This window comes from Micropterus salmoides, unplaced genomic scaffold (genome assembly GCF_014851395.1).
Source record: "Micropterus salmoides isolate LMB-PRFRI ecotype aquatic unplaced genomic scaffold, ASM1485139v1 Ms_hic_scaffold_6, whole genome shotgun sequence".
In the NCBI taxonomy this organism is placed as follows: domain Eukaryota; kingdom Metazoa; phylum Chordata; class Actinopteri; order Centrarchiformes; family Centrarchidae; genus Micropterus; species Micropterus salmoides.
This window is the reverse complement of record NW_024044348.1, coordinates 7,045,521-7,063,408: the sequence shown is the minus strand read 5'-3', so window position 1 is coordinate 7,063,408 and position 17,888 is coordinate 7,045,521. Positions and strand designations below refer to the sequence as shown.

General features: G+C 40.0%; 1 protein-coding gene across 3 annotated transcripts in view; it reads right to left on the bottom strand.

Moving 5' to 3' along the window:
- The window catches only part of LOC119890330 (protein kinase C-binding protein NELL1-like), a 284,276-nt gene that overhangs the window by 240,647 nt on the left and 25,741 nt on the right, over positions 1 to 17,888 (bottom strand). For all 3 annotated transcript variants that reach the window (XM_038701547.1, XM_038701548.1, XM_038701546.1), the window contains exon 3: positions 2,888 to 3,038. In XM_038701547.1, the coding sequence (XP_038557475.1) occupies positions 2,888 to 3,038 (151 nt within the window). The remainder of the gene's footprint in view (positions 1 to 2,887; positions 3,039 to 17,888) is intronic.

Genomic DNA, 17,888 nt, shown 5'->3' with positions numbered 1-17,888 from the left:
TCCTGCTACTCCATTCTTTGCATGCGTTTTCAATTCCCACCACATGATGACTTCAGCACAACATGTTTCCTTAAAAAAGAAGAACCTGTAAGTGTTTATGAACTGAGGCATGGTGGAAGAGACCGACCTGTAGAGTGACAGGGCACGCAGATGAACAGAGCAGCTGGAAGAGCTGGCTGAGGATCTTTGGTGTTTGAGTGCTCAGGTGGGAAGAGCAGCAGCTTTGAGTTAGTTCATAACAGAGCTAGTGCCACTTGCTGACAATGAGTGTGTTTCTGGGACCCAGAAAACTGCTGGCTAGGCAGAAATAGGCTCCTTTTGTTCTATTCAGCTTAGTGGAGCAGCAACAAACCTTCTCTCTAATTCCCCAGTGCAGGGCACAAGAAGGAAAAAAAAAAAAAAAGTTTCCTCCACTTTTGAAGCGGGTACTGAGAAATGCTTGCATTCAAAAGACGTTTTCACTTTGAGGATGAGGAGAGACGAAGAATAGAGGAGGGAGGAGAGAAGGATATTATAATATATTGGGAAGGCAGAGCTAGCAGAGGAGATGGGAGGGAAAAGGGGATTGTTTGATTGTGCTGTGAGAAAGATGAAGAAGAAGGGACAGAGAAGGAATGTATGATTGGATTTGGCCGTGTGGTAGAGCTAGTGCTCTGTTAGCCGGCTGAATGGGAGGCCTGTTTTATAATGGGAAAGAAGGGGCATCAGCCGAGGGCTCTAATAGGGCCTTCAGAGAGGATTCAGAGGTTGAGAACAAATCTTTGGTCACAATGGAGCACAGGTCTGCACCAAGCCAGTCAAGGCTCTGTCCATCTCACCAAATTTAATTAGATTCGCAGTGTGGCAGTCTGACTCACACAACAGCTTGTCTCAAAATAACTTCAGCCTGCTGAGTTTGGCTTGGCTGGACTAGATTTGCATCCCAATATCTCCTTTATGACACTCAACAATACACAGTATATGAAGAAAAATTAAAGATCAGATATCTGACTGGAGGTTTATTCGGTTATACTTAAAAGGAAATAAATGTCAAAATATTCACTTGTAAATGTTCCTCTGGACAATCCACAGATCTCACTGTGAACAGACAGTTCAACAAATCTGACTTTGACCTGCGAGACAATTGTACACACCAAACAAACATAGGTTTCTTTTTAGCATGACCACAATTATTCTCTAAATTTAAGCAAGTAGTTTTTATGCCTAAATCCACCTTAACTGTAGCAGTGGCAGATCAGAAAACAGTCAATGACAAATGTATTTTGCGGTATTGGTTAGAGAACTTATTGCTCAGAACTAGTATAAACCCAGTGTGTGTGTATGGCTGCATACTGCTAGGGGTAAGTACAGAATTATCTCTTGTCTTAGTCTGACTTTGGAATCAGTATATCTGGCTGAGTGCCTATAATGCAACTTTTGCTTAGTTTGAGCACTTCTCTGAGCTACATGCTGCATGTTGTATGTGTCTGAAGGAGGAGGACAGTACAGTCAGCTGGCTCCATTTAGCCTCGCTGTTGTTTGGCCAGCCCACTGTGCAGCAATTATGCCTGCAGGTAACATGAGAGAGAGAAGAGAGAGAGAGAGACACACACACACGGGGACCTGGGACTCAAAAGCAACTCTCAGGGTCACCTTAAAAGCACAGCAGGAGCAAACTCATTTCTCTTCGAGGGTGGATCATACAAGTAGGTGTTAATAGTAAGAAAAATCAATGCAGAGGCATGCACATAGACACAAACAATAGAAAAAATAAGTTTTCACATCTATGTTCTTTGCTAATAATTGCTTACAATTAAAAGTCTGCAGTAAAAGGTTCTAAAAGGTTCGCATTTGTTTTACCATTTGATCTGAATTCATTTAATTTTCATTTTTCATGAAGATATTCCATGTTGAAGCTACTTTTTTTTGAAGTATTATAGCTTTAACTTTGAAAATTTTAAAATAGTTTAGTTTTTGTCTGATGTTAAAAACGCTGAGACACACGTATCAAACCTGCAGCATTTTTTTGGTGCAGAGTAAATGGTTGCTTTGTTTACTACATTTTAGAGGACATTCTTCTCTCAGGCTCTTTCCATCAGTTGAGGGACTCTCTACTTCACTCTCCCATTGTGTATGATTTTACCTTTGTCTTGACTCACAGCAAACACATATACACACTCCCTAGCATGCTCACTTTGACTGCATGTTTTACAGAAATGAAGGCTTTTACCTTCAGAAGAGTGGAGGAAAATCAATGTTGCCTGTCCTTTAAAAACAACTCACAGTTGTACAGTCTCTCAGGGGGCCAGGGGTGAGCTCACTGCTGCCACTCGCTGATGTCTTACATTTATCGCATTCTGCAGCAAAATTCAGTCCATTGCAACAAATTCAATAAGACTCCTTGAAACAGTCAAGAAGAGATTAAAATATTCAAATTATTACTGAGAGACGTGTACCCGTTTCTGTATTCTTGTAGTTCAGTTACAAGGCCATTTTTCAGAGCAACAGCCACAGTCAGAGATGCTGTATGTCTGTTTATGCAGCATTCTACGATAAAATATAACATTATCAGCATGCTTAGTATTGCTTAGTACTCCACATTTATCTTACAGACACAATACATGGAAGGTTATCTTTCTGCCCTGAGCATACAGGAGGAAACGCTGAATTATTCCACCCGCTGACTTGCCCTCCCCTTCACTTGCTGATTTACGCTGGCAGTGGAGTAATCTCACACTGATCTTTACTTTACTACACCTCATCAACAGCAATCCGCAAACAGCTATGAGTGAGATGAGAATTCATCTCTGGGTTTAATTTAAAACGACCGCGCTCTATAACCCATGGAAGTAAAGTTGTGGAGAAAAGGAGCTGCAGGCCAAAATGAAGAGGATTACGGATGGATTACCTGTGTTCTGACTCGTGGATGGAGAATATGACTCCTGATGTGGAGGACTTCTGCTGGATGGAGGCCAAGAAGGTAAACTCACTTTTACTCCTGAACAGCTGTACCACTTTCTCTGTGATGTGTGCCGGGGCGTGAACTGCTCTCCCAACATCTGAAGGAATAAAGTAAAATGGAAAGAAATCATGAGCTTGTGTAAACTCTTTTCACAGGCAATGTGCCGTCTGTCCTCCACCATGTGCACTTGCCAAACATGCAAGCAACATACTAGCTAATCACACATGGTGAAACACAAAATAAGACCATCACACTTGAAAATATATCTTATAGATATCACACGTTGATGTCACTGTGCTTTTTTTGTGTTTTTTAAAGAAATTTGAAAGGAAATGTGGGAGAGAAAGAGAGGGATGACATGCAGTAAAGGGCCGTGGGTTAGACTCGAACCCAGGCCTGCTGTGACATGGTCTAAGCATTTGTACATGGGATGCACACACTAGCGACGGCACCTCTCCACGGTGCTTCTTAGATCAAATTACTGCACGTAAATTGATGCTTAGTCAATAAACTTTGCATAACAGGGTTTACCTCCTATTGCAAAAAATAAAGATTTTGTCCATGGTAAATCCAGCTACTTAATACTACTACTACCTTTTATTTTTAGGCGCCTTTCTTAACACTCAAGGTCACCTCAGACAACAATGAAACAGTACAGCAATAATCGATAAAATTAACAACTATAATTACAGTGCATAAAATCAGGGTACATAACGGGAAACAAATAGTGAGTAAGAGTGATCACCAAAAGATGCTTTTTCAGGCGGGATTTAAAAATGGAAAGTGAGTCAATGTTGCGGATGTCTGGAAGAGAGTTCCAGAGACGAGGGGCAGAGCGGCTGAAGGCTCTGAAGCCCATGGTGGTCAAACGAGCAGGAGGTACAGTGAGGTGAATAGAAGAAGAAGACGATCTAAGAGTACGGGTGGGTGTGTTAATATGAAGGTGGTCAGTGACAGTACTTCTGGACAGAGCTCTTGCCCACCCTTCTGCAGTTTGCTTTTAAAGCATAATTCTAGTTTATTGCAATTTCAGACTTACATATGTACTGTTGGCAATTATTTCTATCAGTTATGATAACATTTCCTCACCAATGTAACTGCTGAGGTCTGGAAAAACAGCAACATTGCAACATGTCCGACGGGGCAAAACACAAACAGTCAGATGATTAGACAGGTTATTAACAAACCAACAGTTTAGCCAGCAAAGCCAAATGTCATTATTAATCCTTTATTGCCATGTTAAGTAGGTTACAGTAGGTCTAAGTCGTTTTGTAACTTGATGGATGTTTTGGATTTAGGTCATAGTTTCTCCGCCTTCAGCTTCTCTTCAAAATAACTCTGGCTAACCTTGAGGATTTATTTCTCACCCAATCTGATGTTTTGTTTTGTTTTTTTGTTTGTTTTTTTTGGAACGTTGCTGTGTTATTTTTAATGATAGCAATGGCCAAAACTGCAGTGTGATATGTAACTTTTGACAGTTACAGCTTTTGCATCTTCAACAACAGAATTATTTACACATGGTTTCTTTGGGTTAGAGTTTAGTTTAGTAATTTGAGTGACAAGCGGAGAATTCAAAGAAAATGGGGTTAGCATCACATCTGTGCCAAGAAAAGCTTTTGTCTTGTCATAAAAGGTGGCTTTGTTTGTTTGTTCGTTCTACCATGACATCTTTTTTATGTTTTGTATTAAATCCAGACTAAGATGGATTTTAATATCGATTTCCTTATTTCCACAGAGACAGTGGTTTCCATTCATGTCAACATGCAATGAAAAGAAACCTACAGATACAATAAAAGCCAATTATTGTCCGATGATGATGTCGGTGTGAACAGAAACACATTACTGTGTTCAAGGACACCACATGGCAACTGACTTTCAAAAGATCAGACAACAGGGTTTTTGTTTTTTTCCCCCCTCTATTCTTTTCTCTATTGCATCAACTTTCACAAAGTAGTAAGGCAACTTCAGATATTGGTATATCTTATGCAAGTTAGAAATCAACATATACTGATTTCATGGTAACATACTAAAAATTAATAAACCCAACGGCTGCCTGGAAAATAAGAAAACATGGTATGCTTTGGATAACTGCAATGCAATGTTTTTATTATTAGCAACGCTAGTTGGATGGCCCTATAGATGGCAACATCAGTCTGTTGGTTGGTTGATGGGTTCTCCACTTTGATCCAGACTGAAATAACAACTATGACATTGCCATCAGCCTGAGATGTACTTTGTGTTTAGTGTTAATAAGCAAGTTTAATTTAGACTGTTTAAATTGTAAACATTACATTTGCTTAATATAAGATTGTTAGCAATGTCTCTGAACAATATCATTTAGCTCAAAGCAACACTGTCCCTAGAGTACAGCCTTACAGAGCTGCTAGTATGACTGTAGACGACAAGATTCATTTCCTCAGGTCCATGCCCACTACCAAAACTAAATTCCAGCAAGGACGAATGGGTATAGAACTAGAGAATAATGGGTATATTTTTGCATGAAACATCACACAAAGGTTTTTTGTTCCATCAGATAGACAACAACTCTCTGCTGTTTCAAGGACAATGAATAGGAATGTAAGCCTTTTTGTGAGTACATGAACATGCACGTAGGGGGAAACGTGTCTGCACGTCCAGGGGAGAGGAGTCTAAGCACAGGGCTTTTAAAACTCCCCAGGGTGAAAGTGGCCTGCCTACCCTCACACTTAGTGCTCCCTCTACAACAGCCCAGTCGATAGAGTGCCACTTCCCCCAGCCCCCAGATTCATTAGATCACTCTTTCAAATCTGCAGAGACAGATGATGTGAAGATACTGTCATATTTCAAGTCTGTTTTTGTTTTTTTACTGTCACCTGACAGACCAGTGAGAAAAAGAAGCTGTGTGTTATGCTTCAAGGTCAACAAGTCGATTCCACATAATTCAATACCATTTAAACTGCAGCTATCGCTCCTCATATAAGTGCTTAATACAGTCTCTTCACTGCTGTGATCAATACCAACAAATTATAATAATGAGTTCCACTCGAAACAGGCAGCAAACAAACTAAAGCAGACTCTTATTCAAGTGCATACGGGCTAGGCTGAAAATGAGAATGAGATACATTTTAACTACTTTAAAACATAATTGGCTGATGGAAACCTAAATTACAAAAATTCTTCAAACCAAAGAAAACAAATGTGTGATCATGTCCCAACAGTCCACTAATAATGATGGATTAACATTATGACGGTAGCAGAACTAAAGCAGTGCACCCCAACAGTCTCCACCGTACAGTAGTCTTTGGCTTGTAGACATAAACAAACCCATTTACAGTGACAGGAGGAAACAGGTAGAGCGAGAAGGTTCAACTCCCAGCAGACAAGATGAAGCTCAGTGTAGCAGGCAGCAGCCGGCTGTCTCCCCTCTCCCTCTTGATTTTACAGCTCATCACTTTAATCAGGAGCCTGGCGGGTCCTCCCCTAGCTCGAGTAAGTCTTACAGATGGCCTTTTTAACTGACAGTGAGGAAGAGGAGCTCAGCTGCGGTCCAGAGAGACTTCACTCACCAAAGACACAGCCAGTCAAGTCTGTGTGGACCTCTGTCTGCCCAGATATGGAAAACCCATGTCACAGTGTTGCAGCCAGATAAGCACATTAATGTACTACGTTCAAGTTTTTTTTCGCCAAGGGCACAATCTAGATCATGGGAGAGCTTTCTAGGAGGCCAGCAGGCCAGCAACTGGCAAGAAAATGCCTAAGAGCTTCCACTCTCCACTTCTCTCTGAGGACTGCAATAGTTATTTTTTATTGATCATTTATTCGCCAGTTTCCCAGAGAAGGTCAGATCTTCAAATAACTTGTTTTGTCCGACCCACTGTCCCAAACCAAAAAGATATTTAATTTACAATTACATAAAACAGTGAAAAGCAGCAAATCCTGGGGGTGGTTTTCAGTATCGGAACTAACAGCATACCAATTGAGATGGCAGACCTGGAACCCATGACAAAGCCATAAGCTCTGAATATGTATGCAGATACACAAACACTATCTATACTCAAGGTTCAGATCAAGAGTGTCTGGCATTCTCTGTTGGAGTAGTTGTTTGAGTAGTCACATGTTTACAGTCCCTGCAGCAATGCATTCACCAGTACTGGCAACTGCTCAGAGGCTGCTTGGTTGTGCTTATAAGGCAAGGAACAACATAAAAAGGTCCACCAAAAGAAAAATAACAAAGTTTTCTGGCATCAGCCAATTAACTTAACCCACAAAGACTTGACTAATAACTAGGTGGTAGGTGACACCCATTTTCATTGGTCATCACAACCCTTCCAGCTCCGTTATTCCTTCAGCAGTGAAGATTCTGCAGACCTACCCAGCAGGTCAGACTTTATTTTTGGCTTATTTTAATCTCAATAGTAATGGAGATAAAGAAGTAGTTGTGCCCTCACTTCTTTCTTAATGCAAGGATCTTCCATATGATCGGATTGCTGTATTTGAATCTAATAATAAATAACAGTAAAACTTTACAAACTTAACCTCAAAATCAAACTACAATACAATGAAATGAGATTAAATAAAATAAAAAATACAGATAAGACATCGTAAATGGAGAAAAGAATAAGTTAAACATTAAAAAAAGGCTTTAAAAAAAGAAAATTAAGTTTCAAGAAGTGATCTTACAGAACCTGTAAGCCGCACCACAAGAGTAAAGAAACAATCAAAAGAACACTGCCGGAGGATATGGATCAAAAGATCCTCAACCTAAATCTAAACTGAAACGTCACATTCACCCATTCACACACATTTATACACTGATGGCAGAGGCTAAGGAGCCAACTGCTCATCAGAATGGAAATAACATTCACGTGCATTCACACACTGATGGAACAGACAGGTGGGATCGAACCACCGACCTTCTGATAAGCTCTACGTCCTGACCACAGCCGCCCCTTGTGGCTGAGTGTCTCCACACACTGCTACATTCTGGCATTTGAGGACCAAGTGAGAGCCGGATTTAGATTATAAATGCCTGCCAGGTGGCTCGGTGTTGGTGTTAAATAATTAATTTGCATTGCATATTTGCAAACAATCCCTAAAAGTGTATTATTTAAAACTGTTGGCAGTCCTGACAGAAGACTTAGTTGTTTGTTAGTTATTTTTGTTGCATCGCCATTATGTTTGTCAGCACTTTGTTCTGATCAATGTGAAAGTTGGACATTATTTTCTACTGTTTCAGAATTGAATTCCAGTAGCTCATCTGGTTAAGGTCAGTACCATGCAACCATGGCATTATTGATGAATATATGGCACAAGAGGGCCTATGTTTTATATATTCCCCCTCTTTTTGTAACAAGTTTCATTTGTCTCTGAACGACCAAATTATTATTTTATTATAAGACAACTTGGGAAAAAATCTCAAACAAATCAGCTGGAGGCAGTAGCATGATTACTTGGCAACTTAACAAGAAAATATATATGTATAAAAATGTATATGCCAGTTCCTTTTTAATTCATGGTATTTTTTTCTTTCTGATCCTGCAAGAAGCCAGTATTTTTATTTCCACACTTCCAGATCTCGTCATCTGTACATCCACACATGAAGCTTGCCAGCCAGTCATCCATCCTGTACACAGCAGACCGTCCCTGAGGAGCTAGCCTGCTTTCAGCTGCTCAAGGCGGTTCTGCAGTGGAGAGTAAAAAGCAGAGAGACTGGACTGCAGAACAGGGGCTGGGCTGGAACTCAAGATAAAAGACTGATGCACGACAAGAAATGGAAAACAAAACACACAAAACTCTCAAGGATTGAAGGTAATGTTCAAAACAAATACTACATGTCAACAGCAAGAACTTATGGCACTTCACCATAACTACAGCTGAAGCAGAGATGATGCAAATTCTTTTTGCTTTTGATTGAAATCTGCAAACTAAGAAATGCAGAGATGATCAGATCTGAACAGAAATCCCCAAATAAATAACTGAACAAGGCAGTTTGAGTGCAAGTGTTACAGTTATAGCAAAATGGCAAGGAATGTCGAATAAGGTTTAGAAACTGGAGAAACCCACAGAAAGTGAGCAGTGTTTGTACAAAAAACAGAGGAGGAGGAGAGTTTGATGCACGTGAAGGAGACTGACTGCATGTCAAGCAGCCTACAAACACAGCTCTCAGCAAGTCTCTCCTAAGTTGACTTGGCTTGCATTTGAAGAACTCCTCGGCTGCTGAAAAATTCATAAATCTGAATTGATAAAACATTGATGATTTAGTTCAAGTTTCCCTTCCCTTTGCAAGTAGATAACCTGACTGTAAACATTAAAAACCCTGTAAGCTCTATTTGATAGGTTATTGGTGTGATGTGATGTGTCACGGATCTAATGAGACAGGCCACAGATCCTGAGAGGGTGTGCTTACGCCTCCAACAGAGCTGACAGTTCTTTATCACAAGCCATCAGTCTGAGTGCAGTTTGATTACAATAAATAAGGATGAAACTTGGAGAAATAAAGCCCATCCATCCCTGGGAGAGTCAACGCCTGTCACTTGAACAGTAATGCAGAGCCCCAATGTGAAATCCAGCCAGAGGAATATTAGATATTGGTTAGAATAATGAACTTCCCTTTTGAATTCCTCCAGGGGCGGCAACATTTGCATGTTGTATCTCAAAACACACACAAAACAGCACAGTGAGACTGTGAAGCTGTATGCAAAGTTAAAGTGTGTGTGTGGTATGAAATAAGATTAGCAACATAAGAGATGGTACTTTAAGTGTCTGAATTAGAATTTGTCATGCTCATATTGAGCTGCTGAATGAAAAGAACAACAAAAAAAGAGTTTTGTTGGAAAATTTAATTAAATTTTAAAAAATGCAATGTCTAAAAATCTAAATTATGATTTTATTTTATTTTTTTAAGTGAATAGTTTGACATGAGGGAAACACATGCGTTTGCTTTTTTTCCTGACCAAGAGCCAAGAAGATTGTAGAGTTGCACACTGTGTGCAGTATCCCAAAGTCTTGGCATCACAGAGAGATTGCGAAAATTGTTACTGTACAGAGACCCAAACCTGAGCAACAAATATACCTGGCAACCCACATTATTTCCATAAATAGTGCACTGAAGTACTGGGTAGTTGGATAAACTGCTGTTTGCAAGACATAACTCCAACATGTCATACTCCATAAAATCTCACAAATCACAGGACAAACAAAGTACATTTTAAGATTTTAGTACATAGTGATGTGTTTTATATAGCCAGACAGAATAAGTCAGACTTTGACTATACTTTACCTAAATACTATACCTCAAAAAGACATGTACCTTCACTGGTGACAAAGCATTTTATGTTGGGGCTTGTATGCAGCCTGAGGGGAACACCTGCAGACACTACTCAGGGCTGATTCAAAGCAATTGCCAACTTTGTTTTTCAGTTAATATTTTTTGTTCTCCCAAAAAAGATGCTAGAATTCAAAAGTAGTTAAAGAACAACACAAAGCACAGTACCCTTTGTGGTAAAGATGCAATACAATGTCAAAGTATCAGGTATCTGTAAAGGAAAATTACTTAGGATTAGTGCATTTACAACAAACATTTACATAGCATTTCTCATTATACCAAGCACAAAAGATTATTTGATCCTAATTTATGTCCAAAAGTGCGTGTATATCCACACACACACACACACACACACACACACACACACCTGAAACCAAACCTAAGCCCATGAATGAAACATACAGTCAAACAACTATAGCTATAAGTGCCTACAAGAGGCAAAACCTTTGTAGAGCATAAATGGGTTAAATGGGTCAAAAGTAAACCTAATTTCTAACAATTACAGCAATAATTTTTGCTACCATTTTCAGTAAACTGTTTGTCTCCAAGGTGTTTGCCATCTCTGAAAACTCTTCACTCAATTTTCTTTTCACAGCATTGTCAGGAAGCCATAAATGTTGCTCAGTTTTTCTCCTACTTCATAGCAATTGTTGTTTATTGTTACCATGGAAACACAGCACTTACTTCTGAGATAGTTTTGTGAAAAATGTGTCAGTCTGTATTTTTCTGTCTGTCTCACAAAAGGCTAAAGTAAGGGTAAATAAATGGCACGACTCATTAGCCCAGTCAACAATACGGTTTCTTTGTGTGCAAACAGTAGCTGGCCACGTGGTGTTTATTAAGCAAATGACATAGCAACACGTACAATTCAATAACATTAAACTCCAAAACGTACGTAAATCGTGTGTGTGTGTGTGTGTGTGTGTGTGTGTGTGTGTGTGTGTGTGTGTGTGTGTGTGTGTGTGTGTGTGTGTGTGTGTGTGTGTGTGTGTGTGTGTGTGTGTGTGTGTTTAACAATTCTCTAGGCTGAGATCCTATCCATAATCTGCTCCACCCCCCACAGCTCTACACAATCCTCCTCTGCTGTGGGCAGGTTTTAACAGCACAGCTGGCACTCTGTGCTTCAAACCACTCACACTGTACACATACAGCATGAATCCACAGACTCTCTCTCTCACACACACACACACACACACACACACATTTATGTAAAGAACACAAAGCCGTACCTGCACAGGGGAAATAGGTGGAATTGAGATGTGAGCTAATTTAGTGGAGCATGGAGTGCTTTGAGGTGCCATATCAGTATCTGTCAGGCCTCTGGTAGGCCTGCTGCTGGGAGTATGGCTCACTGTGGGCCCACGCATCTGTACAGTTGGGGACCCTGTAGAGATCCAGGAGAGCTCATTCAGAGAGCACCCCCATCAAAACTCAGCCAAGCTTAATTACCTCCTTACTCTCCCTGTACCGCTCCGCCTGACAAACAGCCGATCATTGGATCCAAGGGTGGGACGGCACCAGCCAGCAGGCTCACCAGTCAGCCATCCTCCATCCTGTCATCAGCACTGCTTACACGGCTATTTATCTCAATTAGCCATGCTCTGCGTACTTGAAAAATATGATGTTGGGATAAGGCTAGTATCACGGCGTCCGTTAGCACTGTCCCCCGGATTTTTGTTATAAATCATCCCCTCTGAGCTCTAAACTACCTTGTCATTAAATGTCAAATAAAGCAACAAATCAGCAAATAACCTCATCATCACGCAGTCATGTTTATGGAAGGCTCCTTCATCATTCTCTCACAGCCACAATCTGACAGCCACCGCCACATTGTTTACCTCTGCATGAGCCCTGCTGCATTACTTTTCCTTTAAAAGAGAGAGAGGTGAGAAAAAAAAAAAAAAAACAATGGCGGTGGAGCAAACAAGTGGTGCAGCGTGGGCAGCATGCAGAGCAGAGCTGGGAGATACCATCAGGACAGGACATACAGGGAGGGGAGATAATTCAGCTAAAAGGTCAACCAAGGTTGCTTCACATCTCTCTTAGAGAATGTCTCAGCCCCATGGCACAACAGCAAACACCTGCAATGGTCATGTGCGACATGTTACATACTGTGTGTGCGCGCGTGCGTGCGCGCGCGTGCGTGTGTGTGTGTGCGCGCGCGTCATTAAAGCAACATTGTGTAGTATTTTTTTTCTTAAACAGCTTCAAAATCATTTGGGCGAATGGCATCTCTGTCATTGCCACTCCAGGCTCCCTACACCAGCTACTGCGCTATGCAACACTGGAATCCCATGCAGAACATTTACAACAATGGTGGAACGTTTTACGACAAGCGACTTGACAAGAGTATCTTTTTAGGTGTGACATATTACCATCTGTCCAGGGATAGCAGACGTCAAATAGCCTTTTGGCTAATTCTGGCATATTATACATTTATTTATGCATTATTGGCGTGCATTGTCCCTGTTGAACCTGAAGTAAAAATAATAAATAAAAGAGTAAATAACAGACTGGTTTTTACTTTTTGGCGTGAGTTAAAAGAGCTGAAAGGGTTGCAGGAAAGATGCCGAGCTGTCCTTCTTGCTGTTGGACTAGTAACTAATAACTTATTAGCTGGCTTGCTATGTCTTGTGTTGTTGCACTTACTTGATGTTTTCCAGTATTTGCAAAGTTGACCAAATCCGCCATAGGTTTCACAGACAAAAACTTTGCTGCTAGCTGTAAATCTCTAGCAAATTCACTAGATTACACAGTTGGACATCGGCAACGTTACTGTAAGTGCTCATGCTGCTGCAGGTGAAGAGCGGCACCGGTGTCAAGAGGGCAACATTACTGGGTTCAGCAGCCTCTATGGACATAATGTTAGCTAACGGCAGAGACGAACAGATAGAAGAGGATGCTGAGGGAGGAAGCTTAGAAACGAAAAAGACTGAACAGCGAGAGGCTGCCGGATGTTGGGGAGAGCTTTGTGAAATAAAAGGATGAAAGACATACGAAGAGCTGTGTACACGGTTGCACAATAAGAACTGTTCCAGAGTCTCGGCTGAAAACTTAAGGGGACCCAAGCCAGTCAGGGCCCCAAGGCTCTGGTACAGCCTGTCCGAGGAAATCAGTTCGGCTGAGTCAATGAACTCTTTTAGGTCCCTTCTTAAAACACACTTTTATATTTCATATTTTATATACATTTTGTCTTTTCTTTTAACGTGTATTTTAGTTTAAGTGTTTTCTTTTTTGTTTTTATCCGTTTCACTGTCTTTGCATTCGTTAAAGGACTTTGTAACTTGTTTTTTGAAAAGTGCTCTATAAATAAAGATTATTTTAATATTGCTATGTCTTGTGTTGTTGCACTTGTGTACAGCTGCCCTTATTTATTAATTACACTCTGAAACAGTAGGGGTGCCAAGTCACACACAAAACCACATCTGACATAATTTTAACATTTATGTCATTCGTCCTTCGCAATGTTTCAAACCTCCAGGGTAGGGTATTGTTAAATGCATACTTCCATGCAGGACATAAATATTCCCATTTACATTACCTAAATCATGATGGGAATTTTAGTGCCAAAACTAACAAACAAAACAATTAAAAACTAATAAATCCCAATTCATTCGAGTCAAATTTCACCAAACTTTTTGACAGCTGTTCTCAGTAGCCCAACTTATTTTGAAAAACATCTATATCTATAGAGTGCATAGCTACAGTAAGACACATTCTGGCTATACATGCAATAAAGGGAGCAAAAACTAAACAACAGCAGCCAAGAGGAAAAGGCTGCATTACTGTTGATAGGGTTGCAACTAACTATTATTCAACAATGTTCTTATTATTCTCAAACAAATTAATTGTTTATAAAATGTCTGAAAATCAAGTCACAATTTCCTAAAGCCCAGAACAATGACTTCAAATGTGTAGTTTTATCCAACTAACTGCCTTAAACCCAAATAAAACCAGTTTGCATTGATGTAAATCAGAAAATTCTCACAATTGAGAAGCTGGATTGAATGTTTGGCAAAAAAAAAATAAAAATTACTACAACGATTAACTAATTATCAAAATTGATTCCACTTAATTTTCTGTCAGTCAGCAAACGGAGTAATTGATAAATTGTTTCGGCCAACTTAGGATGAAATGTAGTTACAGTCAAGAGTCAGTCAAACTCATTTGATGCTGTGTTTAAAAAAATATTCAGGGTCCGATTTGTAGCATCACATGCATTAAACACAGTGAAATTACATACTAAACTGTTCTTTTCCAGGAAATGTATCATACATTGCAAATTTTCTCCATATCGAGCCCTACTAGCAGCAATGTCAGCATATGAAAACAATACCCAGCCAGTCAAGAAACATACTAATACTTCTCTTAAAAAAAAAAAAAAGAGAGAAGAGACACAGCAAGACAAACACAACCCGTTCCCTCCCTCTTATCTGAACAAATGGGGCATCAATTCACACAGAGACAAAATAGAAAGCAGGCAGCTCATCAAACACAGATGACTGGAAATGCAAACTAGCTGCTGCGTGTGGAACAATATCTATGTGTACTCTCAACATGTGTCAGGGACAGATTATTCCCACGGGACTCCGTTTGGAGAGGAAGTTACCGAGATTAGTGACTTAGGCTGTGTTGGGGTTGATTATGAAGTCAGGAACGATGAATTATTAAAACAAATAGTACTCCAGATGTTTCCCCTGTCTTCAAGACAAACTTCATCCTCTCTCAAGCATGGAGATGCAAGCAGAGCATAACACGAGCTTGAAAAATCTCTGTGGCCTTCCTCCTTCTTGTGTGTGTGATAATGAGGCAGTGTTTCCATTTTCTGGAGGTACTGTCACTGTGATAAACAAGCAGCCCTCAGTCATTTGGCATTGTAAAGTTAAAGCCTCAGTGTTAATAAACTGCCTGAATGAGGCTGGAAGGTACTAAATATCCTGCTCATAACAAAAGTTATGTTGTTGTACTTTAGACTCTATTCAGGTAGGTTTAATATTAAACACTAGCATCCATCAGATTCACCAAAAGCTTTTCTGTTGGCCAGCTGTCCAATAGAACGCCAAGTACACACTGAGCTGATGAAACCAAGAGGACATGCAGCTCTCAAGAGACCAACAACTGCACAAAAAAAGAGCAGGCATTTTGGACTGCAATTAATACTAGTGTAGGTGGAGAAAAATCGCGAAGATAATATTTTGCTTGTTTGTTTGAAGAAAGTCTGCATTCACTAGAAAAAAAACAGGTTTTCTTCTTATCTCAATATCATAACAATCACTTTCAACATATACATCTCTTACATATTCATACTTCTAACTGTGAATGCTGCTTGAGGAGCAAACAACAAGCCAAATTCATTTAGCAACAGGACTGAATAAGCCCCCGCTGTTTCCATCAAAGCCCCTCTCACGTTTCAGCTTGCTGTCTTGCCTCAGAGACACAACTGTAAGACATGAAAAGCTTGCAGTCAAGAAGAGCAGCAGCATCTCTAACTGTGTTTTGCTATGCCTCTTCGTCCTCTAACCCTGACTAAAACAAAATGACGGCTCGCCTTGTGATGCTGTCAGCGCTCACATTTTTTATTTTATTTTTAATCCAGCGTCCTTTAATCCTTTACTGGAGAGTTTTGTGTTTGCTCCTTCCATATGCTGAAACTTTAAACACTGTAGCAGGTACAGCGCATTATCCATGCTGTTATGAACAACCAAATTAAGCTCTGACCAGCCAATAAAAGTCTCAGACCTTCTTTCACTAAACAAGTAATAAACGAACACTTTCTCATCCACAAATGTTCCAGACAAATTGAAAGCAATTCAGAAACAAAATGAACTATCCTTCAATATTTCTTCTAAATCTAACCAGCAGTCCAACATGTCTGAAGTTCAAAATGTTGACATGAAATTGCAGTTATTGTGCTAAAATTGATCATCCTTTCAACTTCAAATTTCAGTCACACCAATCTTGTCTGAGATTATCAGGGTTACAAAACAGGAATTTTAATTACAGCCCGCTTGCCAGACCAAGTTTCTAAAATGCTGGAAAACTTTGTTTACATTAAGTTGATATAAATCTACAGCAGACACGTGCAGAGGGGGGAGCAATGGGTGCTTGAGCACCTGCCCTTTTGTCCTTTGAAGCCCAAAGTGCCCTTTTGTCAATGAAAAATTTTGTTTATTTTTAAATTTGTAAAGGCCCTTTAGTGAATGCCTGCCCAATCAAACTATTAGTAAATTGAATCAGTAATAGTTTTGCAAAAAATAAATTGACCCACATTATAACCTTCTACCTGATGACCTCATCCGTGATGAGCCTTCCAGTTTAGACACCGTTAGTGATTCAGCAGCTCTGCCTTCAGGACACCTTCAATTCCGCCAGGAAGAGGGGTTTGCTGCAATGTGCTTTTTGTGGGTTGTTGGATGCATTTTACAAGAATGACGCAAAGACCGCATGCACAGTTGTTGTGTACATTACAGTGTGTCGCCTGTAGAAGTTACGTTAGCTGTCGTCTAACACTGTGCAAACAGCTAACGTTACTTTTACACACAGATAAACAAAAGGTGTTCTGTTCACTTCATTCTGCTGTTTGAGGGAGAACAGTTTCACTGGCATCGCGAGGACTAGTATTTATGTAATTTGACATAATTAACTGTGTTTACAACAGCAAACCTACTATCTAAAACTAAATAACTGTAAATACATGTAATAATGTCAGTGTAAAATAAGATTCCTGACATCAAAGTAAAGAGTGAAGAAGAAATGGCCCCATTAGATTTCAGAAAAAAGGTATGAAATGTTAATGTGAAGGTAAATGCTGTCCTGCCATGGTTATTTTGGGCCAATAGAATAAACACACTCTTACCCCTGCCTTGGTTAATCTCGTCCTTTCTCCCAGTTCTGTATCCTTCTCAGATTATTTCCCACACTTTTTTGAATCTGGTATCTTGTTTTCTCTACCTGCAGCTCTCGGTGCGCAGCAGTCTCTATGAGCATCTCTCTCTTATTTTCTCATAGCAGTCAGCCTTGGCAGCAGCTGCAGCACTACAGCAGGTCAGTCATAGTGAGCCGGTCCAAAACACTCTCAGCAATCTTTACATCTTGTCATGGTCACATAGTTGTTTAATTATCTAATATATATATGCTTTGTTTGTTATAATATATCTAGTCACAGATCACCACCAGTAGTATCAGCATCAACAACAGCTGCAGCAGCAACATCCCCAGCAACCCCTCAACAGCAACTGTTACCTTTAAGTTATGTCAGGCCACAGTATTTTAAAGCGATCTGGGTATTTCAACTCAACCTTATTTATAGAGCACTTTCAACACCACAAGTGGAACCAGAGTGCTGTACAGAAGGTATAAAAGAGAAAATAAAACAGACAAAAAACACAGCAAACAACATACATACAACATACACAAGTTACAGAGCATTATCAAATGCTAAAGAAAACAAATAAGTTTTAAGCGCACTCTGAAAAGTACTCAATGAGGGACAAGTTTTTACAGACAGAGGAAGGTCATTCCAGAGCCTAGGAGCAGCAACAGAGAAAGTCCGATCACCTTTACATTTTAAACGGGATCGCGGAACCATGAGGAGCAAATGATCATTTGAGTGCAGAGATCTACTGGATTGACAGCAGCTGATTA